The 27,739-nt window shown below is 47.1% G+C and overlaps 1 protein-coding gene across 4 annotated transcripts in view; it reads left to right on the top strand.

The window, feature by feature from the left end:
• The window catches only part of NOS1 (nitric oxide synthase 1), a 114,109-nt gene that overhangs the window by 14,095 nt on the left and 72,275 nt on the right, over positions 1–27,739 (top strand). For 3 of the 4 annotated variants that reach the window (XM_053369870.1, XM_053369872.1, XM_053369871.1), the window contains exon 2: positions 24,019–25,104. The exons of the other annotated variant lie outside the window; for it this stretch is intronic. In XM_053369870.1, the coding sequence (XP_053225845.1) occupies positions 24,365–25,104 (740 nt within the window). In that variant the 5' untranslated portion in view covers positions 24,019–24,364. The remainder of the gene's footprint in view (positions 1–24,018; positions 25,105–27,739) is intronic. 4 annotated transcript variants of the gene reach the window in all.

Consider the following 27,739-nt stretch of genomic DNA (forward strand, 5'->3'; position numbering starts at 1 on the left):
GGCACCTCTCCTCTCCCTTCATAAGTGAACAGCAGCCAAAGCGGAGCAGGAAGATGGTGGCAAAAATTTTGACTGCTCTGCAGTGGTCCCAGGGCCGTGATTTGGCAGCAGAACATCTGCTTTGCATGCAGAAGGTTTCTGGTTCAGTCATCGGCATCTCGCGGCAAGGCTGCCAAAGGCTCCCTGTCTGGAATCCTGGCAAGGTGCTGCCAGTCAGTGTAGAGAATGCTGAGCTGGTCAGCTTCCTATGTTCCTGTGATCATACGAGCTATCAAATATATGAGATCTGTGTTCTTGGTGTTAAGTGTATCTCCTCCCCAAGCAGTAAGAAGTCCGGGGGCAGCACTACAAGGCTTGGCTTCCCTTGAATGGGAGCACCCTGCAGACCTTACTTAGGTCTCCAGCTGTTTCTGGACTACAACTCCCATCATCCCTAACTATCAGGACCAGTGGTCAGGGATGATGGGAGTTGTAGTCCAAAAACAGCTGGAGACCTAAGTTTGGGAAACCCTGGTGTAAACAGAACTGATCTAGATGGGCCAATGGTTTGATTCGGTATAAAGCATTTCCCCCCCATGTTAAATTCAAAGTGTTATTGAGAACCATAGCTGCTCAGCTTTCAACAGGGTGACTGCATTTCTGCTCCTTCGGACTGTGCCCTGGGGCCTTCGAAAGATTGTGAAAGTTAAGAGAAAGCTTCTGTTCTGCTAATCTCTTTCTCTCCCCCCCTCCCGCCCCTCCTTACTGCTTGTATCCAGAATTACCGGGTAAGGCTGGAACATAAACAGTTTTTATTTGCCCATTGTGCCAGCCTGGGTGCAGCTGTCCTTAAACTCCTAGGAGAATGTGCATTCTGAGTTTGTTATTACGCTCCTGTATGGAGAAAGGTGCCAAAGATCTGTCTGACTTTGAAAATGTTGGCAGCTGAGTCTCCTTGATTGCAGTGCCAATTTCTCTAGGTTGGTTCTCCCACATAATTTTTTCTTTCTTCCTTGAGCGTATGTTTGGAGACAAGCCGTAGCTCATGAGCGGAGGACCTGTCGCCTTGCATGCAGAAGCCCATAAGGATGTGGGTCTGCTGGATCAGGCCATTGGCCGTATCCGGTCCAGCATCCTGTTCACGCAGTGTCCGACCAAATGCCTCTGCCCAGAAGGCTGCAAGCAGGACAGCAACACTCCCAGCAGCCAGTATTTAGAGGTATAACGCCTCTGAAGGTGGAAGCAGAACACAGCCATTATAGCTAGTTGCCATTGATAACTTTGTCAGCCATCAATTTTTCTGATCCTCTTTTAAATCCATCCAAGTTAAACATCAAGAATAACTTTTTAATCTCCAAGTAAAGGTAGGAGAGACCCCCTTACCTGAAAGCCTGGAGTGCTGCTGCCAGTCAGTGTAGACAATACTGAAGTAGATGGGCTGATGGGTCTGGCTGTATAAGGCAGCTTTTTAGGAATAAAAAGGAAACCCACCATCCCCTTTGTACTTGCTGAGCTGCATCCATATTTAACTGAAACCTGTGTTTGGGAAATGGCTCTTGGTCGGTATAACATATACCGTATTTTTTGCTCTATAAGACTCACTTTTTCCCTCCTAAAAAGTAAGGGAAAATGTGTGTGCGTCTTATGGAGCGAATGCAGGCTGCGCAGCTATCCCAGAAGCCAGAACAGCAAGAGGGATTGCTGCTTTCACTGCGAGGCGATCCCTCTTGCTGTTCTGGCTTCTGAGATTCAGAATATTTTTTTTCTTGTTTTCCTCCTCCAAAAACTAGGTGCGTCTTGTGGTCTGGTGCATCCTATAGAGCAAAAATATGGTATATAGTTTCAGCTGAGGTGTTTTAAACTGAAACATGGCAGGGAAACCTTTCCTTCCCCTTGCATAATACTTTCCAGTGGATATTGCTTCTTATTTCTCCTTACATTTGTATCCCGTTTTTCCTTCGAGACGCTCAAGGTAGCGTACGTGCTTCACTTCCCTCCTCGTGGAGAAAGTAGATAGAGAGAAGCTTGCTCTCCCCCTCTCCTAACATTAGAATTCACGGGCAACCAATGAAGCTGAACGTTGGAAGGTTTGGGACAGATGAAGACTATGGAACTCCTTCCCACTTGAGGTAGCGATAGCCACCAACCTCGATGGATTTAAAATAGGATTGGAGAAATCCATGCAACAGGATAAGGTTCTCCGTGGCTAAGGGCCACGATGGGTATTCTCTGCCTTGATGGTCAGAGGCTGTATTCTTCTATCAGTTGCTGGGATCACAGTTGTCTTCTTACCTGCAAGTAAGAGCCTATGTTGGTGTGTTTTGGGGTGGAAGCCAAGACGCCCCACAATGACCCTGCGAGGTAGGCTGAGAGTCGGTGACTCCCAAGCAGTAAAAAAACAGGTGCAAGAAATACGAGACTGCCTGGGGGAAGCCGGAAATAACTTTTCACGGCTGGAAACTGCTAGTTTTGTGATCTGGCTGTGCCTAGGAAGGCGATCCAGTGGGAAGCAACATGGTTTGAGGTCTTCTCAAGTAGAGATCAGCTCAAGATCCCCACCCGCCCACCCAATTACTCTTCTGCTTTCTGAAGCATCTTCTTAGTCTGCATTCTGCCTTGCAGACCGAATGCTGAAAAATCTATACAAATTCAGGAAATCTGGCAAACAAACGGAAAAGTCACATTGAAAACGACTATATTTAGCACTGCTTGCCTGTTTGGCAGCCCCTCCCCCCTTCTGATATAGGCACATCTTGCTCAATACATGTGCTGCGCCGAGTTTGGGGGGGGGGAGAGACGGACCATTCTGAGCAAGAGGCAGTAGTCGCATGTGCTATGTTCTCTGCCTCTGAGCCTTGCCTGAAGCCAATGTGGATTACGAAGGCCCTCATAGAGTGGTAAATAAACACATGCAGGCCACTGACATTAAAGCATAACCACAAGCTGACATCTTCATTCAATCAAAGCAGTCCCACCCCCCTTACATATCTGATGTTAGAAGCTCTTGTGGTCCAAACCGGACCCAGATGAGTGTGGTTCAGGCTGCTCGGTAAGGACAATAAAATCAGCAAATGAGAATCCACTGAATTTTGCCATGGCCTTATGATTATTGGCTTGAGGTAACACACAGGTGGGCTTTTACATGGGTCGTGGCAACACTGCAGAATGCACTCCTTGCCCAAATGCGGGAGGTCCCATCAGTATTGGCATTCCGTCGGCTCTTGAAGACACACCTTTTGGAACAAGCTCTTCCTCAATCTCCTGCCTTGCATCTCCTGCTTTGATTGTTGTTTTAAATGTTCCATAGTGTTTTAACAGGCTTGTTCATTGTGTATTTTAATTAGTGATGCTTTGAAGTAGTTATTTTTGTTGCAGTTTAATTATGGGTAGTTTCATTTCTCTAATTGGTTTTATTCTTTTGTTATTGGTATGAGCTTTCGTGTGCATGCACGCTTCTTCAGATACACATGAAAGCTCATACAGTGGAACCTCAGGTTACATATGCTTCAGGTTACAGACTCCACTAACCCAGAAATAGTACCTCGGGTTAAGAACTTTGCTTCAGGATGAGAACAGAAATTGCACGGTGGCGGCACGGCGGCGGCGCAGTGGCACCGGGAGGCCCCATTAGCTAAAGTGGTGTCTCAGGTTAAGAACAATTTCAGGTTAAGAATCGACCTCTGGAACGAATTAAGTTCTTAACCCGAGGTACCACTGTACCAATAACAAACTTAGTTGGTCTCTAAGGTGCTACTGGAAGGATTTATTTTATTTTGTTTCAACTAAGGCAGACCAACACGGCTAACTACCTGTAACTGGTTTTTTATTTTTCAATGCTTGACTTTTTATTTGTTTGCGAACCGCCTTGGAATTTTATCTTGGGGGTTATCTTGGAGGAGTATAATAATGATTATGATGATGGGGATAATAAATGATGATGAAAGTAATAAAGATTATGATTATTAATGTGTTTGTTTTAGGCAGTAACTGTGGAGCAAGAATGATGTTCTTATAATATCCAGCTGCTCTGACTGATTGATCAGTCTGAAGGTTGCAAATGTGGCAGCCTCATGAGAGAAACACATAGAATTATGCCAAGCATGGAGAAAGTGCATGGAGGGAAGTTTTCCACCCCCGTCATAATAGTGGAACCCAGGACCACCCAGCAAAACGGAGTGTTCGAAGATTCAGGTCAGATGAAAGAAAGTTCTTTAGGTAGCACATAGTTAAACTATGGAACTCACTCCCACAGGAAGCAGTAACATCCACCAGGTTGGGTACATAAAGAACCAGAACAGGATGCTGGACTAGATGGGCCTTGGTCCAAACCATCAGGGCTCTTCTTATATTCCTGTGACAGGTTCTAAGGCCTTGGCTGTTGGGAGAAGAACCCAGGACCATTCAGTGAAGCTGAATGTTGAAGGATTCAAGAGAGGTAGTTCTTCACACAGCGTATAGTTAAAAGTATGGGATCTGCTCCAAAAAGAGGCTGTGATGGTTTGCCAACTTAGCATCATAGAATCGTAGAGTTGGAAGGGACCCTGAGGATCATCTAGTCCAGGGTTTCCAAAACGTGGTCCTCCATCTGCTGTTGGACTACAACTCCCATCATCCCTAGCTAGCTAGACCGCTGGTCATGGAGGATGGGAACTGTAGTCCAAAAATAGCTGGAGTCCCATGTTTGGGAAACTCTGATCTAGTCCAACTCCCTGTAATGCAGGAATATGCAGCCACCCCATACAGGGATTGAACCTGCAACCTTCGTGTTATTAGCACCACACTCTAACAGACTGAGAATAGGATTCAACACATTCCTGGAGGATAAGGCTATCCACAGCTACTAGGCACAGCGGCTATGTTCCCCCTCCACTGTTGGAGACATTATGCCTCTGAATTCCAGTTCCTGGAAGCTGCAAGAGGGAAGCTTCACTCTTGTGCTCAGGTCCTGATTGTGGACCTCCAACTGGGGCATCTGGCTGGCCACTGTGAGCACAGGATGCTAGACTAGGTGGGTCACTGGCCTGATCCAGAAGCCTCTTATTCAATTCCACTCCTGAAGCTGCCTCACGTCCCCCATCCCATCAGAGTTCCTTCCTTTCTTCCCGATCCCTTCCTCCTTATTTTTCCTAACTCTTTAAAGCCCCCCCCCAATACATTTTTGGGACAAGATGGAAGGTGCAGTATTTTATCTTGTTATCTGATAACTGGGAAGGTTATCGGGGTTTTTACTTTTTTTTCTGGTTGTACAGCTTGTAGGTAAAGAAGCCTTTCCGATTTGTGTCGTGAGAGGTTTCGGTTATATAGTGTGGTGTGCTTGCGCGCGCGCACACACACACACACACACACACACACACACATATGTCAGAAAGAAATTGCTTTACTTACTCTCCAGAACAGTAATTGCATTGATCTATTGAGCTTTTTAAAAAATCTTCTGTATGCTGATTTGAGAGTAACTCTGGGTTTCTCCAGACAACCTCTCCCCCCACCCCCGCTGCCCCCACAACCAGCAATCATCCTGATTTGCTGGCACGGAACTTATATGACACTTAGACTGTGTCCATTCTCGATTGCGCATTCATTCCGATTGGTTGGCAGGGCAGTTATCCAATAATGAGTATTCATCCTGATTTGCTCATGCACCTTCCCATAAATCATCTGTTCATTGAATGTCTCAGTACATTTCCCTGTCACCTTCCTAAGTCCATTAAAAGTGTATTTGCTGTTCTAAGGTGACGGAGTGCTTTCATTCACTCTAATTGCACCAACCCACAGTTCTGTTATGCACCTGAGTCTGTCCCACTAAATAGGGACAGTCCAAAGGATGGGTAGGCAAACTAAGGCCTGGGGGCCGGATCCGGCCCAATCACCTTCTCAATTCGGCCCACAGGCAGTCCGGGAATCAGTGTGTTTTTACATGAGTATAATATGTCCTTTTATTTAAAATGCATCTCTGGGTTATTTGTGGGGCATAGGAATTTGTTCATTCCCCCCCCCCCCAAAAAAAATAGTCTGGCCTTCCCACAAGGTCTGAGGGATGGTGGACCGGCCCCCTGCTGAAAAAGTTTGCTGACCCCCTGGTCCAGAGACACCCTCTGTATCTGGGGTGGGGAAATGTCCAGCCTGCTAGCTAAATCTCAGCCTGCCCGGGGGGGTGTCCCAGTTGGGCCATGAGACCCTTTCCCTCAAACCATGCCACCATCTGATGGGCAGGAGGGCGGGCATAAACCCCGGTTGGCTGGGCACACCTGTTCCCAACAGGTAACAGCCAAACCCTCACTCATCTGCTGGGAGTGGAGGCAGAGGCGGAGCTAGCTGCTCCAGCACCTGGAACGGCCCGTGGAGGTGCACTGGCGAACGTCCCTGGGGGAGCGCTGCCCGCAGCGGTGTCACCCCCCTCCAGGGATGACACCCAGGACGGACAGCCCCCACCGCACCCCCCTTTCTCCACCAATGAGTGGGGTCCTCCCCATTGCTGAATCTGGACCCATCCATGGCCAGCACACATTCCCAGAGAACCAGTGTGGTGTAGTGGTTAAGAGCGGTAGACTCGTAATCTGGTGAACCGGGTTCGCTTCCCTGCTCCTCCACATGCAGCTGCTGGGTGACCTTGGGCTAGTCACATATCTCTGAAGTCTCTCAGCCCCACTCACCTCACAGAGTGTTTGTTGTGGAGGAGGAAGGGAAAGGAGAATGTTAGCCGCTTTGAGACTCCTTCGGGTAGTGATAAAGTGGGATATCAAATCCAAATGCTTCTTCTTCTTCCCCAAAAGATTATCCCAAGTGAACAGAAATGTCTTTTTCCGCACCCTGGCATACCCTTCAACATTTCTCCACTAAAAATATGGATTTCTTCTTCTTCTTTATTATTAATAATAATAATATACTCCACCCATCTGACTGGGTTGCCCTAGCCACTCAGGGCAGGTTCAACATTTATCAAAGCATAATAAAACATTAAACATTAAAAAAACCCTCCCTATACAGGGCTGCCTTCAGATGTCTTCTAACGCGTGTGTAGTTACTTATCTCCCTGGCTGTGGGAGCCAACGGCTGGCTCCGACACCTGGCTCAGGGGTTGCATAGCCTCCAACGATTGTCTGATGAAAATATGGACATCCTAAGGAAAAGCAGGACATTCCGGGATCAAATCAGAAACCAGCACAGCTTCTGTAAATCCGGGGCTTTCCCTGGAAAATAGGCACACTTGGAGGGTCTGGAATTAGAGGCTCCTTCAACCCACTCAACCCAGCAGTAGACAGCAATGTTGAATGTCTTTGTAGGTGTGTTAGATACCAGGCCATGAAAAGCAATATCTCAGCTCAAAGTCACCGGCCAAGCCAATGCTGGATATTGCTAATATCCTCCCATAAATATGCATGTCTCAGGAATCGGTCATCTTCCATGCCTGAGATCCAATTGCTGTTTCACTGAGAATTCTGAATAGCCATGAGTCATCCTTTCGGAACAATGTCGTTTATTACCAATTTACATCTTAATTGGCTTCCTTTTGTCTTGAGATCATTATATTAGGAACATTTAACAGTGAATTTCCTGGGAAACTGGCAAAGCGGATGAATGCAGGTTTCTTTGGAATTAACACGCACATGCACACACACTCAATTCCCCCAAAAAGAACATAATTTTTTTTGAAGTGGAAGTTTCTTCTGACAGCCTCGCCGCTTTGCCGCGACCCAACTTTGCTGCCACTGTTGAGTGCTTTATTAAACAAGGGCATGTTTCTTGTCTCCTGCCATGATTGGATTTCAAAGCCATCTCTCAGGTGACATTTTTCTCATTTATTTTCCCCTCCCCCAGCCGCCTCTGTTGTGCTTGCCTGAGAGAGATTTTGGTCAAAACTCGTGGCGAAGTCACCTTCATTCTGTTTTGAAAAAACGGGAGGCCTCTGATAGAGCTCCTCTTCAGCTCTGCAAATTGTTCTCGATGAAACGTATATGGCCTGGCCCGGCTCTAACAAGAGCATTAATTTCACTTCGGAAGGGCTGGAATTGACTAGTAAATGAAAAGGGTTGTGGGGTTTTTTTGCTATTGGGCTTTCGCGAGCCGCCAACATTCCCTGAGAGAGAGTAGAATGGAACTGGCAACTGCGTCATTAAAGTACTTCGAAGCCCTTGGATTCTTAAAAGCTTGTTTCATTAATGCTGCGCCGAGAAATTCTCCTGAATTTTTTTTTTTAAAGAAAAGACATGGATCATAAAATCTAAGAGCTGGAAGGGTTCCCGAGCCCTCTGAAATTCAGGAAATCCTGTTCCCAGTCGGACCTGGGTGGGCTCAAACCATCAGCCTTCTGACCCATTGCACCACCATGGCAATCACACTTCTAAGAGTGGAAGAGAATTTTGGTGACGTTCCCAAGACATGGGCTCCCCCCCTCCCCCCCATTACATTCAAGATGGTAGAGAATTTGTATGAGTGTCTTTTTTATTACATAAATCAGGAATAGTTAAGGCGGTGCCCTCCATATGTTGTTAGATTACAACTCTTACTTTATTTTATATCTATATTATAAGCTTCCTTGATATATCTACTTTTGAAATGGAACTGGTATCCTTACAGATGCCACATGACACCAGTTCCACGTTCATAACAAATCAATATTTTAGTATGGCAGCACCTACACCTACATCTGAAGGCAGCCCTGTTTAGGGAAGTTTTTAATGTTTAGCGCTTTGTTGTTGTTGTGTTGGGAGCCATCCCGAGTGGCTGGGGAAACCCAGCTAGATGGGTGGGGTATAAAATTATTATTATTATTATTATTATTATTATTATTATTATTATTAGACTTTGGAACTCCCTGCCTATTGACATCAGGCAGACTCCTTCCCTGTACAGTGGTACCTCAGGTTACAGACGCTTCAGGCTACAGAGGCCTCAGGTTACAGACTCCGCTAACCCAGAAATAGTACCTCAGGTTAAGAACTTTGCTTCAGGATGAGAACAGAAACGGTGCGGCGGTGGTGCGGTGGCAGCGGGAGGCCCCATTAGCTAAAGTGGTACCTCAGGTTAAGAACAGTTTCAGGTTAAGAACGGACCTCCAGAACGAATTAAGTTCTTAACCAGAGGTACCACTGTACTCTTTTTGGCACCTGCTAAAAACATTTTTCTTTAGGCAAGTCCCTTTAGGCTGCCCAGTTGGGAACACAGCCCACGGGGTGTGCAACATTCTTCTCCTAACCCTACATTGGCTAGCAAAAGGAGACAGCAAGTTCTACTGCAAATCCCATCCGGCAAACTCAAAAGATTCCCCCGCCCTGTTCCGTTCATTAACCAAAATATATATTGGGTAAATTAATCAGGAGCCTTTCTCCGCTAATACATTTAGAGCGAAAAACTTGCATTTATTAATCTGTCACGTATGTGCGTATACACAAATTAATCAGGAGCTTCCTCTGCAAATACATCAGGAGCTAGAAACGTGCATATATTAATCTGTTGCGTGTGTGCATATACACAAATTAATCTCTGCAAATCAGTTAACAACAATATTAGCCAAAAAAGAAAAAAAAATGAGCCTGCTTCAGAGGGTATGTTTTCTTGGCAGGTTTATTTAAATGTTCTGAAACCAGAAAATATTTTGCAAGTCACAAAAATGTGACGCTTTGGAAGCAGGTGAGTCAATTTGAGTATGATGAGTATGATGAAGATGAAGATGAATGCAGGTGAATCTTCTGTAGTCACTTGGAGGGGCAGAAGGGGGAAAGCTGGAGTGATGGCAACAATAGGTATTCCTGACCCCTTAAAAGGTGGGACAGTCAAGCAACTGAACCAGCCCAGCCGTGGCCCAGTCCCCTGCCATTTTATTTTCCAGTGATGGATAAGCAAAGCAGCAAAGGTGGTGGTGGTGGGGAGAAATGACCAGGAACATTGGCCAGACCACTCTGCTACTATATATATGTAAAACTCTCTCCTGGTTTTTAAAGCAAAGCTGGCAGCGAGACAGATGGCTGCCAGTGACTCATCTCAGTGCTCCATTTTCAGATCCTGTGCACAGCCCAGCCGCGCAGATGCTTCATCCCGTTCCCGTTTGCCAGATCCACTTGGTGTGTGTGTGTGTGTGTGTGTGTGTGTATGTGTGTTTGAAGATATCGAAATTAAACCGGCATAAATCCATCAGCCTCCGGGCCTCTTTGACTAGCGGCATAAATCCCGCGGAAACTGATTGAGCGAGACAATTGAGAGCGTCTTAAATCTGGCTCGTAAAAATGAATGCCATTAAACTAGGAAAGACGGATGGCGAAGGAGAGGCGATTGACTTTGAGCGGAGGGAGGTGGCAGCAGGCTGCTGTTGAGGGGACCCAGGTATGCGGATCCCAGTGTTTTGTTCCGTATGGTTCTTATGGGGGCTGTTCAGAATACATAAGCCCCTCTTTTGCAGATTTGTGTATCTGCACATGCTGGCCACATGATCCGGAAAAGCCGTCTGTGGACAAACACAGGCTCCTTCGGACTGAAAGCGGAGATGAGCGCTGCACCCCATACAGTGGTACCTCGGGTTACATACACTTCAGGTTACATATGCTTTAGGTTACAGACTCCGCTAACCCAGAAATAGTACCTCGGGTTAAGAACTTTGCTTCAGGATGAGAACAGAAATTGTGCAGCGGTGGCACAACGGCAGCGGGAGGCCCCATTAGCTAAAGTGGTACCTCAGGTTAAGAACAGTTTCAGGTTAAGAACGGACCTCCAGAACAAATTAAGTTCTTAACCCGAGGTACCACTGTGGTTGAATTCGACTGGACTTTACCTTCCAGGGGTCCTTTCCCTTTCCCAGAGCTGACTCTTAATGGTGTGTCCTGGTGGTCTTGCTCTGATTTTCCCTTTCCAAGATACTTTCCCCCAGGCCAGGACAGAGCCATAGCTGGGGGGAGGGGCTATCCAGGTTTTTGCCCCTGGTGAAGCCTCCAGAGGGGTACCATTGATGCTCCCAGCTCTGTGTGTGTGTGTGTGTGTACACAAATGCTTGTGGGAGGGTGCCAAACAGGGTCTTTGACCTGGGTGAAATAAAGCCTAGTTTTGCCTCTTGTCAGGGATAGGGAACATCAGGAATGTGGCCCTCTTGGGCTCTCTGTCAGGCCCTTTGGACTCTCTCCAGACACGCCCCCTCCTTGAGTATTGATTCCATGGTTGGGATGAACTCTGATGTTGCCTTTTGCTTGCCTAGATGGGGGTTAGAGAGGGGTTTGTTTAGAAATTGACCTGCTGTACAAAGGTAACAATTCAATGTGTTCCTCTGCCCCCTCTTGCCTCTTCTCTGGCCCCACCTACCGCTCCCATGTGGGTCCCAGATGGTTGCACAAGAAGATGCAATGTCTGGAGCAACGGGGCCACGGAACTGTGGATATCAGTTTGTAGGGAAAGCCTCACATTTTGCAGTGCCCCACAAAGTGAGTCATTGATAACATGAAACACAAAATGCTGCCAAGGTGAGGTGAGGTGGGGAATAAACCCCTGCAAAACTTTGGCACAGGTTTGGAGAGGATCCCAGATTTAGGTGTTGATACTTAATGGGCCCATGAGATGTCAATCAGCCAGAGGTCTGGTTGAAGAGGAGTGTTTTCCAGCTGGCGCCTAAAGATATGTAATGAAGCCACTGCAGAAAAGGCCCCTTCCATAGCTGTCAATGTTTCCCTTTTTTAAAGGGAAATTCCCTTATTCCAAATAGGATTCCTCGCAAGAAAAGGGGAAAGTTGACAGCTATGGCCCCTTCTCGTGTTGCCACCCTCAATATCTCTAGTGGATAAAGCACATGAATAAGGGCCTCACAGGATTATTGTAGATTCTGGGTCAGTTTATATGGGGAGAGCCAGTCCTTGAGGTATTGCGGCCTTGAGCTGTTTAAGAATTTATAAGTCAAAACCAACACTTTGAATCAGGCCCAGAAACTAATTGGTAGCCACGCCAGTCGGACCAGGATTAGTGCAATATGCTCAATTGCCCCGATGAGCAATCTGGCTGCCAAATTCTTCACCAGCTGAAGTTTCCGAACCGATATGTAGGAAGCCCTACATATCACTAGGACTTCTTGCACACCATGCATTTAATGCACAGCTTCTTGCCCAAAGAATTCTGGGAATGGTAGTTTACCCCCACAGAACTAGCACCCTTACAAGTGACCATTCCTAATATTCTTTGGGGAGGGCAGAAATATGTGCAGCCTGGGCATAGCGTCTTCTCCCAACCTCTGACAAGTTTCCATTCCCAGAGCATGAATCTCCCTGCCATTAAGGAAACTCTGGGCCATTTAATGACCAATCTCTCAAACAAAGGAGAGGTTGCCAGACACTATATTGCATTACTTCCCCACCCCCTGCTAGTAGTTTATGTGACATTTGTCCAGCAGATCAGTCTCTCAGGCCTGGGAACAACCTGTTCAGCTGCGGTATGTGGAATCCAGTTGGTTGATTATGCCAAAGCAATGAGTGGCCTGGTTTTGAAAGCTCCCTTGCTGTGAACTTCAGAGACTCTCGCCTTCGGTCCTTGAGCGTCTTAGTTTTCTCTTCTCTAAAATGGGTTCATAATGTTAAAGGGGGTTCTGCACCACCAAACTCGGTCTGCCGTTATACAGCCCTCACCTGCCTGCCTTCTTGCTTGCATCCAGTCAAGGGGGCGGCCCTGGTTGTCAGCTTCCTCCTCCGTGGTCTCAGTGTATAATTTAACAGGGAGGCAGATAGGGGACAAAACTAGAACTAGTTGAATCTGCCTGTCATTGACCAGTCCCAATGGGCACCACCCACCACTGCCCAGAACACCTTGATTCCATCATCTTTGTTGACTTTCCATATATTTTGCTTTGCAGTATTGGCTCTGCAAGGTCCAGAAATGCGACCATATCACTCTGGAGTAGGGATGTTGGAGAATTCTATCCAAAATGGAAATTGCTGCAGTGTGCACATTCAGCTGAGGTCAGGAACAGAAATGACGCAAGCAAATACGAGCGCTATTTGCTTTTAATTGCTCCCCCCCCCCCCGCAGTTCACAAAGGTTACATAAATATTCACATTGTTTTCTGCATTGCTTTCAGCGTTTCACTTCCACTGAAATGCATTGGTGTTAATTACACAACTGATGGTGCTAGCTTCAGTGGAAGCAGGTTTCAGAAGTAGCTGAAATGTAGTGGAAGAGAAGCGGTGCTGTTTGGAATGTACCCAGCACAGGACGGAGATCACTGCCTGGAGCAAATCGACTTATCCTGTCTTGACTTGGGGATAATGTTTACGTTCTAATGCTTGAACCTTGTTTTGTTCTGTAGTGTGCTGAGATCACCTTTTTTTTGCTAAGAAGTTGTCCTCACAGTAGGTTTTGCATGGTTCCCATCTTCCAGCCTCTGACACCAAACAGGGAAGGGGCAGCACAGATTTCTCTACAATTCTGTGATTCTGTGTTTCTGTTGCAGAATGATCTAAGGCTGTGTATGCAACTCTTCTCCCTCTTTCCAATGTTCGGGTTGTGGGTGCCAATAATCTACAGTAGTGTAGATAATTTGCAAATGCAAATTTGGAAGTGCAGAGTCCCTTCGTGATAGTCGCAGCCACACCCCTTCTAAGATAATTGTATAATCTTAGAAGGTTGCATAATCTGATAAACAACAACAATAATTACGGAGGTATCGCAACAATCAATGCAGATCTCCACATTTTGCCTTTCAGCTAGATCTATTTCCCCTTTTTAACATAAATTGATTTTTTTATTGAGATTTTCTCAGACAATTAAGGAATAGATACTAACAAACACAACAAATCTTGACTGTAGTACTTGGACTAAGTTCACTGTCGAGATCTACTCTATTCTGGGCACGTTCACGGGCAAATGATTTGGAGTGTTGTAATACCTTATTTCAAAGTGACTGAAGTTATGTTTTTCTTGAAGTTTCATTGTGCGTAACAGCTTTCAGACCCTTCTCTCGACACTGAAGCACCTTGTTTTCAGTGTTCCTAAATGCTTAGCTGTAGAGTGTACAGAACAACTCCTCCTCTGAATTCTTCCTGTGTACCTTCTTAAGCATGACCCCAGGAGCCAATCCTCAGTAGCTGACTCATCTCCTTTCACACTGATTGGCTCTGATCAGCACCCAAGGTGCATGCATTCAACTGGAGGCTGAGATAGTTGACCTTAGAAGGTCTCTTTCTGTGAATTTGTCTAAATAAGCCACAGTGCTGTAATACCTTTTCTAGGGACAACCAAAATGTCATGAGCAAGCTTTTCAAAACTCATCAGGCAAGATATTGAACAGGGAGGGGAAAGCGGGGGTAGAGTAAGAAATGATGACTTAATTCCAAGCCTGCAGTTCTTAAGACGGAATGCAGGAGGCAACCTGCAATGCAGACCTAATTGGATTAATCTCGTTGCGTGCGAGACAGATATTCAGCGAGACTTCAAGACAGCTAGGATAAAAAAGAAAAGCAATAACAATTGTCACTCGTACGCATTTCTGATTCTACCAGACAAAAGAAAAGGCAATAGCGATCGTCATTCATACGCATTCTTGATTCCTGAGCAGAAAAACCACAAAACAATAATATCAGCATCCATACACATTCAAGATTCCACCAAGACACAAACAAAATCCTGTGCCGCCTAGTGGCAAAATTAAATAATGACAGGAAGCCAAAGTGGGTGGAATTGCCAGGTCCATTGTAGGCACGTACCATCAGATTCCACAGGCTAACTCAGTGGCAGCAGGATTAGCACCACCATAAGAACATCAGAGGAGCTGGCTGGATCAGGCCAGTGGCCCATCTGGTCCAGCATCCTCTTCTCACAGTGGCCAACCTCTGGGAAACTTGCAAGTGGGACCTGAACACAAGAATATTCTTCACTCCTGCGGCTTCCAACAACTGGAAACATTGCTGTCTCCAACCGTGGAGGCAGAGCCTAGAGTAGCCATGAATAGCCTTGTCCTCCATGAATTTATCCAGTCTTCTTTAAAGCCTGGGGTGGGCCACCTACGGGAAGGAGCTGTAGCCCAGTGGTTAGAGCATTTGCTCAAGGTTCCCTCCCCAATGGCCTCTCCAGTTAGGGCTGGGAGAGCTTCACCACCTAAAATCCCAGAGAGTCACTGCCAGTCAGTGTAGGCACTAGACTAGACTAGGCAGCTTCCTGTGTTCCAAACTGACACATCAAGTTTTTCACTGCTCGGTCCTTGTTTTGCCTCCTGCTCCAGCCCCTTTTACAGTGTTGCAGTTCTTTCTGGAAGCTGTCAGCAGGTTTTTATGGGTGTGGGTGAACTCCTGGCTGCTTCCTCTTTCATATGTAAATAAAGGCATCACCATCAAAGCAGTCAGATGGCTGTCTTTCTCCCTTTCAGGCTTCGGTTTTTGCACACTAGCAACCAACGCCAGGAAAGGTGTTCATGATATTGTTCTAACGGGTTATTCAGTTAACTTCCATATGCCATCTAGCCAATGACCAGACCTGCCCCAGGTGGACAGGGTAGCCCAGGGGTCAGCAACCTTTTTCAGCCGTGGGCTGGTTCACCGTCCCTCAGACCTTGTGGGGGGCTGGACTATATTTTGAAGAGGAAAAAATGAACGAATTCCTATGCCAATAACCCAGAGATGGATTTTAAATAAAGGCACACATTCTACTCATGTAAAAACACCAGGCAGGCCCCACAAATAACCCAGAGATGCATTTTAAATAAAAGTACACATTCTACTCATGTAAAAACACGCTGGTTCCCGGACCATCGGCGAGCCAGATTAAGAAGGCAAATGGGCCACATCCGGCCCCCGGGCCTTAGGTTGCCTACCCCTGGGGTAGCCAGTTCAGCTGAGGAAAGTCCTTTGTTGTTGTTGTTTAGTCGTTTAGTCGTGTCTGACTCTTCGTGACCCCATGGACCAGAGCACGCCAGGCACTCCTGTCTTCCACTGCCTCCCGCAGTTTGGTCAGACTCATGTTAGTAGCTTTGAGAACACTATCCAACCATCTCGTCCTCTGTCGTCCCCTTGTGCCCTCCATCTTTCCCAACATCAGGGTCTTTTCCAGGGAGTCTTCTCTTCTCATGAGGTGGCCAAAGTATTGGAGCCTCAGCTTCACGATCTGTCCTTCCAGTGAGCACTCAGGGCTGATTTCCTTCAGAATGGAGAGGTATGATCTTCTTGCAGTCCATGGGACTCTCAAGAGTCTCCTCCAGCACCAGAATTCAAAAGCATCAATTCTGCGGCAATCAGCCTTCTTTATGGTCCTCCTTGCCCCCAAACCACTGGAAACAAGAAGAATAGCAGCTCAGTTGGCAGAGCACCTTTTGTTTACATGCTGGAATGGTCCCTGTTTCCATCCCTGGCACCTCCAGGTGAGGGTGAGAGAGACCCTTGTCTGAAACGCTGGAGAGCTGCTGACAGTAGTGGTGACTAGCAGCCATTGATAGCCTTATTCCCCATGGTTTTGTCTGATCCCTCTTCTATAGCCACACAAGTATGTTACTGCCTCCTGTGGAAGTGAGTTCCATAGTTTAACTATGTGATGCAGGTATAACTTACTTTTGTCTCTCCTGAATCTTCCAACACTCCGTTTCACTGCATGGTCCTGGGTTCTGTGAGGGGGCTGGAGAACTTCCCTCTGTTCATTTTCTCCATCCTGCCTAGGGGAAGGGGAAGCGATCCAAGAATCACCTTTAGAAACTGGGCAACACTTTCCTGAAACAATGTTAAGGGGAGATAGAATCTTTCAAGGTAATGTGGGATTTTGTTCTGCTTTTGCAAAGCATCTATTTTGTGCCAGCTCTTTTACCTTGATGATGTGCTTTTCTTTCTTCTTTCTAAAATAATGCAATAAATTCGTACTTAGCCAAACTAGTCATTAATTTAACTCTTGGCATTAGCATCCAGCAGCTGCCAAATCAGACTGGTTTGGGGTTTTTTTTAATGCACCTAAGGCTACGTTCCTGTAACTTGACCTGACGTGGTTGGCAAAGTCAGGGTTAGCTCCCTGTTTCTGAATGGCACAATTCAACCACAGTTATGAAAGCTATTTACTGGAACTCAGGTGTTTGCGTGTTGCTGTTGTTTTTCAGTAATGAGATTCTTGTATTATGGCAGAAGGAGAGGAGAAAGAAAATTCCCATCTGCTTTCTCCAACTTGCGCATAATTTTATGACTGCGGACATTGTGCCCTTATACAGTATCAAAAATTGACCTCTAGTTTTTGTGCCTTATGTACATTCTTAATTCAATTGTTGTCCCCTGATGCATTCACTTTTGGGGGGGGGGGTGTTGCAGCTGGAAGTCACATGGTCTTGACCCACCTTACCACACACTGAGAGAATTAGGCTTGCAGGCAATGTCTTTTTTTGTATGAAGGCCCCCACATACTAGAATAAATGCGACTTAACTTCAAGGAAGGCAGGAAACAAACTGCCTCTACAGAAAGAGGAGGAACTCACATCTGGAAAGATGGTGTTCTCTGCCTCTTCAAGAGAGTGAAGGTAGACACCACCCGCCTGAGGGCACCCTAGTTGCCCCCTCAGGACCACTGTTCTGGTGGGTACTAATGGTACTAATAATAATCATAGAATCGTAGAGTTGGAAGGGACTATGAGGGTCATCTGGCCCAACTCTCCTGCAGTGAAGTACCTTCTGGTACTTCTGAAAGTTCTTCTTTGTGTGGCACATAGTTAAACTATGAAACTTGTTTCCATTGGAGGCAGTGATGGCCACCAACCTGAACTGTCTATCAAAAACTTTACTCTTGTGGTTTATCACCACAACAGCTACTCGCTTTGGGTTTTAGTAAAGCAAACAGTCTAATTTTTCAGCGCCTAAATGATATCGAGCGTCAGAACAACTTGGCCGCAATAAGGAAATTTTGCCCATGGTATGACTGTTTTCCACCTTTCCATTTTGACTCTCTGGCACCCTATCTGCATAACCTAGCAGTTCTAAAATATGGACATGCTTTTACTCTTGCAAGATTTAATGTATTGCCCTCGGCTGCACTTGAGGGACGATTCCAACAGGTTCCACACGGAAAACGCTTCTGTCCCTGTGGAGATGGCAGTACCGAATTGGTGGCGCATGCCCTTCTGGCTTGCACTCTTTATAAAGACTTGAGGAATGAGATTATCACCCCTCTTTTATTGTCCATTCTGGGTCACCCAACCACTGCCACAGTATCCTTTCTCTTGGCAGATCAAAATGAGCAGGTGACAGCAAAGGCTGCAAGGTTTTTAGCTGGGGGAATCATAAGAAGATCCACTATTTGACTATTGATTCAAAACCCTATATTTTATTTTATATATTTTATATAATTGACTTTTTATTTCTATTCTTTGTATATTGTATTGTTGTTTTATTGCTATGGTCGGTGGCTGACGCAAATAAAGATTCATTCATTCATTCACCCTCGAACAGGACCTGAGCACAAGAGCCCTCTTCCCTCCTGTGGTTTTCAGCAACTGGTATTCAGAAGCATTTTTGGCTGTGAAGGCAGAGCCAAACCATCATGGATAATAGCCATTGATAGCCTTGCCCTCCATGAATTTGTCCAGTCCTCTTTTAAAGTCATCTAGTTGCCTTCGTGTGAGTTTAACTATGCATTGCGTTAAGAAAGTTCTTTTATCTGCCCTGAATCTCCCAATATTCAGCTTCAGTGTATATCTGCTAGTTCCAGCACTGTGGGAGAGAGGCTCAATGGTGTCCCTTCTCATTCTTGAGGTTCTGAGGATAGAACCTTATACAGCTGTACCTTGGAGGTCAAACGGAATCGTTCCGGAAGTCTTTTCGACTTCCAAAACCAAAGCGCGGCTTCTGATTGGCTGCAGGTAGCTCCTGCAATCAACTGGAAGCCACGGAAGCCCCATTGGACGTTTGGCTTCCAAAAATAGTTCGTAAACCGGAACACTCACTTTTGGGTTTGCAGCATTTGGGAGCCAAAACGTTCGAGAACTAAGCTGTTCAAAAACCAACGTGTGACTGTCGAGGATTCTTGTTGCTGAACGAGTCGTGCAAGTGTCTTTGTAAGACAAAAATGGCCTTAACTGACCACTTAAGTGTCCTCATCAGCATCCCAAAAGAATGAGTCAGGTTGCAACAGCTACCACTAAGTGATGGGTCCCTCCAGGTTAGTGGTGGGGCCTTTCCTCCACCCTCCCTCACCTGGCCTGCAAGGTAGTAGAACAAAAGCCATTGGTGTGCAGCTGAGCTGAGCTGCAAGAAGGCTGGAAGCTGGAGGCACAGAGACCTGCTTGCTCTGTGCTAGATCCAAAACTGTGCTGAACAAAAAAGCAAGATCTGTTGGGGTTATTAATGCCATGAGCCTCTCCGTCTTATGCTCAGGTTGTACTTATGCGTAAATGAAACCATATGTCCTAAAGGCAACATAGTCCCTGCTGACCTTTATTCCAAGGAAAATGAACCTGGAACCCCTGGAGGTTCTTGCTGCTTGGTGTGTGATGATATGGATTTGGGAGCGGGGAGAAAACTCATCTCCGGAAGTGGGACATTAGTACTGTTCCAATGATTGGCAGAAAATGTACAAAGCTGGGAAGCTGGATCATTCTGTGCCCTGGATGGCAGCAAGAGCTCTTCCTTGGGGCTCTGCCCTGGGAGATTTTATTTTTATTTTTTTATTTTGCTTGGCTGGAAAAGCTTGCGAGGCTCTGATCTCCCTCCTGACATCTCCGCGGAAGGAGGGAGCGAGGGGGAATTTATTGGCAAGCTGACATGTGATGGTTTCTAATGGGGTTGCGTGTCTGGCAAAACAACCTAATGACCGCGGTGTTGACAAGCAGGCTTCTTGATTTGCGGCTGCCTCCCCTCCTGGTCTCCCGCCCCCTTGCGGGCTTTCTTTTTAAGATGGAGCCGCTGGTGGCTGATACCTGCCAGCCCATTAACAGCAGCCCCTGTCAAGGCTGGAAGGCAGGAAGGGGAGACCAAGGGACTCGGAGGCAGGGGAGCTGTTTCTGGAGGGGGGATCTTGTGACAAATTGGTATACCTCCCTCGTGATAGGTAACGGCGGAGGGAGATGCAGGAGTGAGTGTGCAAGGGAAATTTAGCCCAGAGGAGAAAAGTAGGCCTAAGCAAGAAAACAAGGAGAACTTTGGGAGCTGGCTTACCTTGAGTCAGTCTGGTCCACCTGCTGTTCCCCTCTCTCCTTTCCCAGTCGCCTTCACTTGGGCTCCCTCCCTCCCAATTGTCTGATTAGTTAGTTAATGTCTAGGAACTGCTGTGTTAAGTGCTAAATATCCTTGCTGTCTAACTAGTGCTGATAGCAGGGTTTCCCACCTCGGCTGGTCAACTGACAGTCCTCAGAGTTCCTGCGCTCTTTTAGAGAGACGCAGCTCTTCTAAGTTCCTCCCCATTTCCCTAAGTGGGGAGACATCCCAGAGGCGCCTCCTTTGCTTATGCATGTTCTCCAAGTGTCCCGATTTTCCAGGGACAGTCCCAGAATTGCAGAAGCCGTCCCAGTTCTGTTTTGATCCCGGAATGCCCCGGTTTTCATTTTCCCTGCCCTCCTCTTCTCGGAGAAGAATTAAAAGTGGTGGAAAGATCAGACCGCCTGGACTCCTGTCCTTTTTCAGAAACAGGAACCTTTGCTCTCTCTCTGTGTGTAGGTGCAAAAAACCGAGTCCTGTTTATACTGAAAATAAAATAGCTGCACCAAATGAAGGAAACAATGAAGCTGGCATACAAAGCGCTTCCTACAATTTTCAAGGAAAATGTACACCAGGCTTCCACAACCTCAGCCCTCCAGATGTTTTAAGACTTCAGTTCCCATCATCCCTGAGCACTGGTCCTGCTAGCTAGGGATCATGGGAGCTGTAGGCCAAGAACATATGACACATGTTTGTGGTGAGATCAAATGCAGGAGAAACTTCCTGGTGTAGAATAGAAGGTCCCACTTTTCATCTGAGAAATGTTGGAAGGGTATTCTTACCCAGGTATAGTCTCCCTTTGGGGCATTTTGTCATTTTTTAGTTGATTGACAGATATACCATCTGAGCGTAGATGGAGGCACAACTCCACCCAGTTGCTTGTTGGAGATGTTGATCACTGGATCAAATGATTGTTGAGTAGATTAAATGGTTTTGATTGGATTTCGAAGAAATGTACAATTAATTGCTCCTGTTTTGAATGTTGTTGTGTTACTATATTCTGTAGCGCAGTGATGGCCAAACTTGGCCCTCCAGCTGTTTTTGGACTACAACTCCCATCATCCCTAGCTAACAGGACCAATGGTCAGTGATGATGGGAGTTGTAGTCCCCAAACAGCTGGAGGGCCAAGTTTGGCCATCACTGTAGCAGGTCCTGCAAACTGCTATTATGAATAATGTTGTTTACAGGGTAGTGGGCACTGGGGGTGAGTTTATGGAACCAGGGGGACAGACACTTGAAAAAGTTGGGGAAACACTGGCTTAAGCACTCCCTCAGACAGCCAAATCCAGCATCCTGCACCAGATCTTTAGAGAAGGAGGCAGCCACCAGCCCCAATTTGCAGTCCAAAATCTCTGCCTCCATCGCTTTCTCTGCAGCTCCATGTGGCTCAAACTACAGTTTGCTTTGGTAGATTGCAACATCCTAGACAGGGACGGAGAACTTGTCCACCACCACCACCACTAGTTTTGGGGTATTTCCAGAGCTCCCAGGAAATAGGGATTGATTGTTAAACCACTTTGTAGCTCTGTGAAGGGAACAAGGCTCTCCTAACAACCCTCAGCATCTCAGCTTCCATGATTTTTCAGGGGGGAAGCGTTTAAAGCAGTAACATGCCACTTTAAACAGATATGGCTTCTTCCTCTTTTTCCTCTCTTTTCCAGAAAAGAGATCTGCCATCTTTTTTTCTTTTTTTTAAAAGAGAGACAGAGGAAAGGAAGAAGAAGCCATGACTGTTTAGAGTGATATGATACTGCTTTAAATGTATACCTGCCAAGTGCCCCGGAAAAGCGGGACATCCCGTTTTTTTCTCGTGAGATCTCAGCGGCCATTTTGGGTGCCGCTCTCACGCTGTGCTCTCACCCAGTACTTTTTGGGAGCGATCTTGCCCTCCCAAAAGTGCTTTTGGGGGGAGCACGAGCACAGTGCAGGTCACATGACTCGCCCTGGAGAGCATTCCGGAAGACGTACATCTTGCTTTTTGGTCAGAAAGAGTTGGGAGGTATGTAAATGTACGGTGCAGAGCCTGACAGAAATATTCTTTGTGATACCAAGTGGTTCGGGTTTAGTCTGCATTTCCACTGTGGCTCCAATCCTGTTTCCATTTAAAGGAAAGCAACTTTATTACCGGGCTTTCTCCTAGCTTTTTCACCCACATTGCCAAGCCTGTTCCAAGAGGATGGCTGATGGATAGTACACATGCTGTACACAGGGAAACAGCTGGGCAGGGGCTATCACTGACTGCTTCTTCTCCCCCAGCATCTAATATCTGAGTCAGCTGCCTCACTCTGCCTAACAGCAGGGCCTGTTTACACCAAGGCTATTCATTCCCCACCCCTCAGTTCAAAACATGAGTGAAGATTGAACCCATTTCATAGATGGAAAGGTTGAGGCTGAGAGTTCTCTTCCACCTCGGTCACCTGAGAGTGCAGGGATGGATGCGGGAACTGAACTCCTTCCACACAGAGATGCAGATTTGTGTTTCCCCCTTCTTTTCTCTCTTTCACCCAGAGCTGTGAAAAGAGCTTTTGAGCCTCTTCTCTCTCCTAAATGTCATGACAAATCCAATTCTGCAAATCTGCACCATTTGACAACTTCAATGGCTTTGCCCGTCCGCCCACTTTCGAGGCTTCTCCCTCCACCCCCCCTCAAAATAAAATCCCTTTTTTATTATTTATAATGAGCTGGCAGAATCAATGAAATCGGTGACAGCTGCAAAGATGTTACACTTCATTGTTTCTGTTGTCATTCACTTTGGCGGGATCTTTAGAAGAGAAGGATCAGAGAAGAGGATTGACTCCCAGGAAGCGTCAAAAGGCGGGGGTGGTTGAGAATTGTAAATCCACCTGCTGCTAAGCTCACCACACACAGCTCAGAGCCCCCACCCTACCCTGAAGTGGGGAACTACATCTTCTATCAACCTCCGCAGGGGAGAACCTTGGGGTCTTAAATTTCAGCCTGTTTCCCTGAAACTTCACTTTCCGCAGTGCGGGAACCACCTGAAGGCCCTCGGAGCTGGACCTCAGTGTCCGGGCTGAACGATGGGGGTGGAGATGCTCCTTCAGGTATATTGGGCCGAGGCCTTTAGGGCTTTAAAGGTCAGCACCAACACTTTGAATTGTGCTCGGAAACATACTGGGAGCCAATGTAGATCCTTTAGGACCGGTGTTCTATGGTCCTGTCGGCCAAGTCCCCAGTTGAGCTGCTACATTCTGCATCGGTTGTAGTTTTTGAGTGTCCTTCAAAGGGAGCCCCACACAGAGAGCCTTGCAGTAGTCTGAGCAGGAGATAGCCACATCTGAAGCTTGCAGATAGTTAACAGAGCCAGTGCTTTGTTCTATCCAGCATGATACCTTGATTTTTTAAACACACACACACACAGCTTTATTGCAGTCCATAGACCCAAAAATACACAGTCTAGTCAAACCTCATGTACAACATAATATATACCAACAGTTATTATGGTGTAAGACTGACCTTGCTAGCCTGGCTTTAGCCTGTACATACCGATTTCTGATTTCTACAGCCTCCGAGAGGAATTTTGCTACAGCCAATGTAATAGCATCAACCTTATCCTCTAGGACGGTGGTGCCCAAACCTCCAGCTGTTTTTGGATTACAACTCCCATCATCCCTAGCTAGCAGGACCAGTGGTCAGGGATGATGGAAACTGTAGTCCCAAAACAGCTGGAGGGCCACGTTTGGCCACCACTGCTCAAGGAGAACCTTGACATGGAAAGAGTCAGGTTGTTCTGTTAATATTGGGTTGATTTGATGCCATCTGACCTGTTTATACAGACTGCAGAGTAATAAAATGTGTTTCATACATTCAACATCCTGAGAACGTGGGCACAGCCCATCTTGGTATGGGACACCAGCCAATCTTCCCTTATTGTTCTTTTATTTCCCTCCTTCCTTTCTTGCTTTGTAGGTAAGGAAGATGTAAAGCGGACCTCCAACCCAAGTCCCCACGAGTGTGTTCAGCAAGCCCCATATTTTCAGCCGGGCAATGCCTGGCTCTCTTCGCACGTTCCACAGAGGTCTGCTCGCTTCGTTGTATTCCAAGGCTGGAGACCCGGTGCTACATCAGAACTGACGTCCAGCAACTGATGTCTTGCAGAGGCATTCTGGTCATTCGAGGTCTGGAGAATCAGGAACCTTCAGGTGAATAGAGGAACCGCCTTCCTTTCCCCTCTCCCTCCAGAGGCTGCAAGCCAGCCAGGACAGGGCCTGCGTGCACCGCCAGCTCCCCATTCAGAGAAGACCCGAGGACTACAATGGAAGAGAATGTGTTCAGTGTACAGCAGATTCAGCCCAATGTCATTTCCGTGAAACTCTTCAAGCGCAAGGTTGGGGGTCTCGGGTTCCTGGTGAAGGAGCGTGTCAGCAAGCCGCCAGTAATCATCTCTGACCTGATCCGAGGAGGGGCGGCTGAACAAAGTGGCCTTATCCAGACCGGGGACATCATCCTCGCCGTGAATGGGCGCCCCCTGGTGGACATGAACTATGACACCGCTCTGGAGGTCCTGAGGAGCATTGCCTCCGAAACCCACGTCGTCCTCATCTTGAGAGGCCCAGAGGGCTTCACCACTCACCTGGAGACGACTTTCACCGGAGACGGGACACCCAAGACCGTCCGAGTCACCAGGCCCCTGTGCGCCACCTCCCCGTCCGTGGTTGACCTCCCGGCCGGCCTTGGGATCCACACCAAAGATCAGCGGCAAGGAGGTGACCATACAATGGGGGGCTCTGTCAGCTCACGGTGTACCCGGGAGAACGGGCAGGGGGATGAGTCCCTGGTGCACATCAACGGGGTGATCGCTGGGTCCGTCCCCCGGGACTCTCTGAAAGGGAGCGGGGACGTTTCTGACCGTTGCCTCAACGGCAGCGTCGAGAACAGTGAACTGTTGAAAGAGATCGAGCCGGTCTTGGACCTCCTGAAGAGCAACAGCAAGGAGCTCAACGGAGATGCGCAGCCCAGGATGGTCACAAGAGACGCGGAGGTCCAGGTGGATGGGTAGGTCCCTTGGCTGTGCACGTCTGGTGTTGTGATATGAGGAGCCATTGTGGTGTAATGGTTAGAGTGGTGGGCTAGGGCCTGGGAGACAAGGGCTCGAATTCCTACTCAGCCATGAAGCTCACTGGGTGACCTTGGAGATCTCTCAGCCTAACAACCTACCTCACAGGGTTGTTGTGGTGATGAAATGGGGAGGAGGAGAACCATGTACACCACACCTTGAGCTCCTTGGAAGATAAGGTGGTATATAACTATAATAAATAAATGTGTCTGTAGGACTTGGTTCCTCAGAAAGAAGCATTGAGAGCAGAAATGATAAGGGCTATCAATCGTTTTATTCGTTTTTTTAAATTCTTATTTATAATTATTTATTAATGTGTCTATATATCTCTATCTCTATCTCTATCTCTAATCTCTATATCTGGCCTTTCTTCCAAGGAGGTCAAGTTTATTTTCCCCTCTCTCCATTTTATCTTCACAACAACCCTGTGAGGTAGACCACTTTTAGGCTAAGTGACAGTAAGTTGTCAAATTTGCTTCATGGCAGAGTTGGGATTTGAACACTGGTCTCCCTGAGTTGATTTTTTAATATATATGTATTAGAAAAGCTGTTTTGTAACTTATGGATTTAAGCTTAGTTTTATCGGAATTAATCATTTCCCTTCTTATTCGAGATTCTTATATCCTGCCCTGCATCCGGTTTGGAGCTCAGGGCAAATAGATAAATGACGATACAAAACAGCACATTTTAAAGAAAAATTGTCACTGCCGATATCAATGCATTTTAACTAAACGGCTTTCAAGTTTTTAAATCTGAAATGTGGGGTGCTAATATGGCCAGTAAATAAAGCAGAGGTGCTTCAGGGGCAGGGCCCCTCCAGACCGGGGGGGGGGGGGCTTTTTGCTGGTGTAATGTGCAACATGTCATTGACCCAATAGTAGTGCACTGGATTTATACCGGACTGTCCACACATCATTCTGCCTCATTGGTACATTACTCAGGTTATGTCTCATGAATGCAAGGCAGAGTATACTGGAGAGAATGCAACCAGACTGGTACAACATTCAACACCTGGTGGTTCTGCTGTGCCAGGGGCTGGACTGAGGAGGAGTGGTGGGGAGCGCTGCCCCGCTCCTCCTGAACCTTCCTGAAAAGAGGAAGGCAGTCTTGATTTGAAGTGGGGCTTTGAGGAAGGTCACAGGTGAACAGAAGAGTTGGGAGGTGATGGGAGAAGAGAAGGGGGAAACAAAGACAGATCAGCCAGCTGACACGTGATCACTGGAAAGCATTCCTGATCCACCCTTCTCCCAGAACCTGGCGTGCATTGAAAGTGCAAGAGCAAAAGACTCATAGACGATTAACCCCTGACGGCCACCGTAAAGGGAATTTGCGTTGCTAGGGAGGGCAGCCCAGTTGGAGCAACGCCATTATTCGGGTGGCTGCAACCTCCATATCTCTCAGTGAATCTTGAATAAATACAGTGGTACCTCTGGTTGCGAGCAGGATCTGTTCCAGAGCCCCATTCGCAACATGAGCAGAACACAACCCGCGCCTGCACATCCGCAGGTTGCGATTTGCCACTTCTGCGCATGCGCATGACATCATTTTGAGTGTCTGCACATGCATGAGTGGCGAAACCTCGAAGTACCCCTTTCTGGTACTTCCGGGTCACCGTGGGATGCAACCTGAAAAGACGTAACCTTAACCGAACATAACAAGAGGTATGACTATACATTGGTGAGAATGCCTTGTTTTTCTGTTTCCGGCATCCAGTTGTGAGAGAGGGCAACCGGATTCCCAAGTCCGACTTGCTGCATGCTTCAGGAATGGTGGGTCTGGGTGTTTCAGGAGACTACACTAATAATAGAAACAGTAGTAATGATAATGATAATAATGATAATGATAATGATAATGATAATGATAATGATAAAGACAATGCCCTAGGGACTCAGGTGGCGCTGTGGGTAAAACCTCAGCACCTAGGGCTTGCTGATCGCATGGTCGGCGGTTCGAATCCCCGCGGCGGGGTGAGCTCCCGTCATTCGGTCCCAGCTCCTGCCCACCTAGCAGTTCAAAAGCACCCTTAAGTGCAAGTAGATAAATAGGTACCACTTTATAGCAGGAAGGTAAACGGCGTTTCTGTGTGCTGCGCTGGTGCCGGCTCGTCAGAGCAGCTTCGTCACGCTGGCCACGTGACCCGGAAGTGTCTCCAGACAGCGCTGGCCACCGGCCTCTTAAGTGAGATGAGCGCACAACCCTAGAGTCGGACACGACTGGCCCGCACGGGCAGGGGTACCTTTACCTTTACCTAATGCCCTGCCCATCTGGCTGGGTTGCCCCAGCCACTCTGGGCAGCTTCCAGCACATAATGAAAACATAATAAAATGTCAAACATTGCAAACTTCCCGATACACGGCTGCCTTCAGGTGTCTTCTCAAGGTTGTGTAGTTCTTTGTCTCCTTGACATCTGACAGGAGGGTGTTCCACAGGAAGGGCGCCACCACCAACATGGTGATAAAGATTGCCTGTCCTGACCCTGCTTCTCTCAATATTTGCAGAAAACTCGAATGTACAAAGACCTGGACTTGGGCTGGCTACCTCTAACAAGGCAGCAGCTACCATCGCTAGAAGGAC

The sequence above is a fragment of the Podarcis raffonei genome, chromosome 16 (assembly GCF_027172205.1).
Source record: "Podarcis raffonei isolate rPodRaf1 chromosome 16, rPodRaf1.pri, whole genome shotgun sequence".
Taxonomy (NCBI): Eukaryota; Metazoa; Chordata; class Lepidosauria; order Squamata; family Lacertidae; genus Podarcis; species Podarcis raffonei.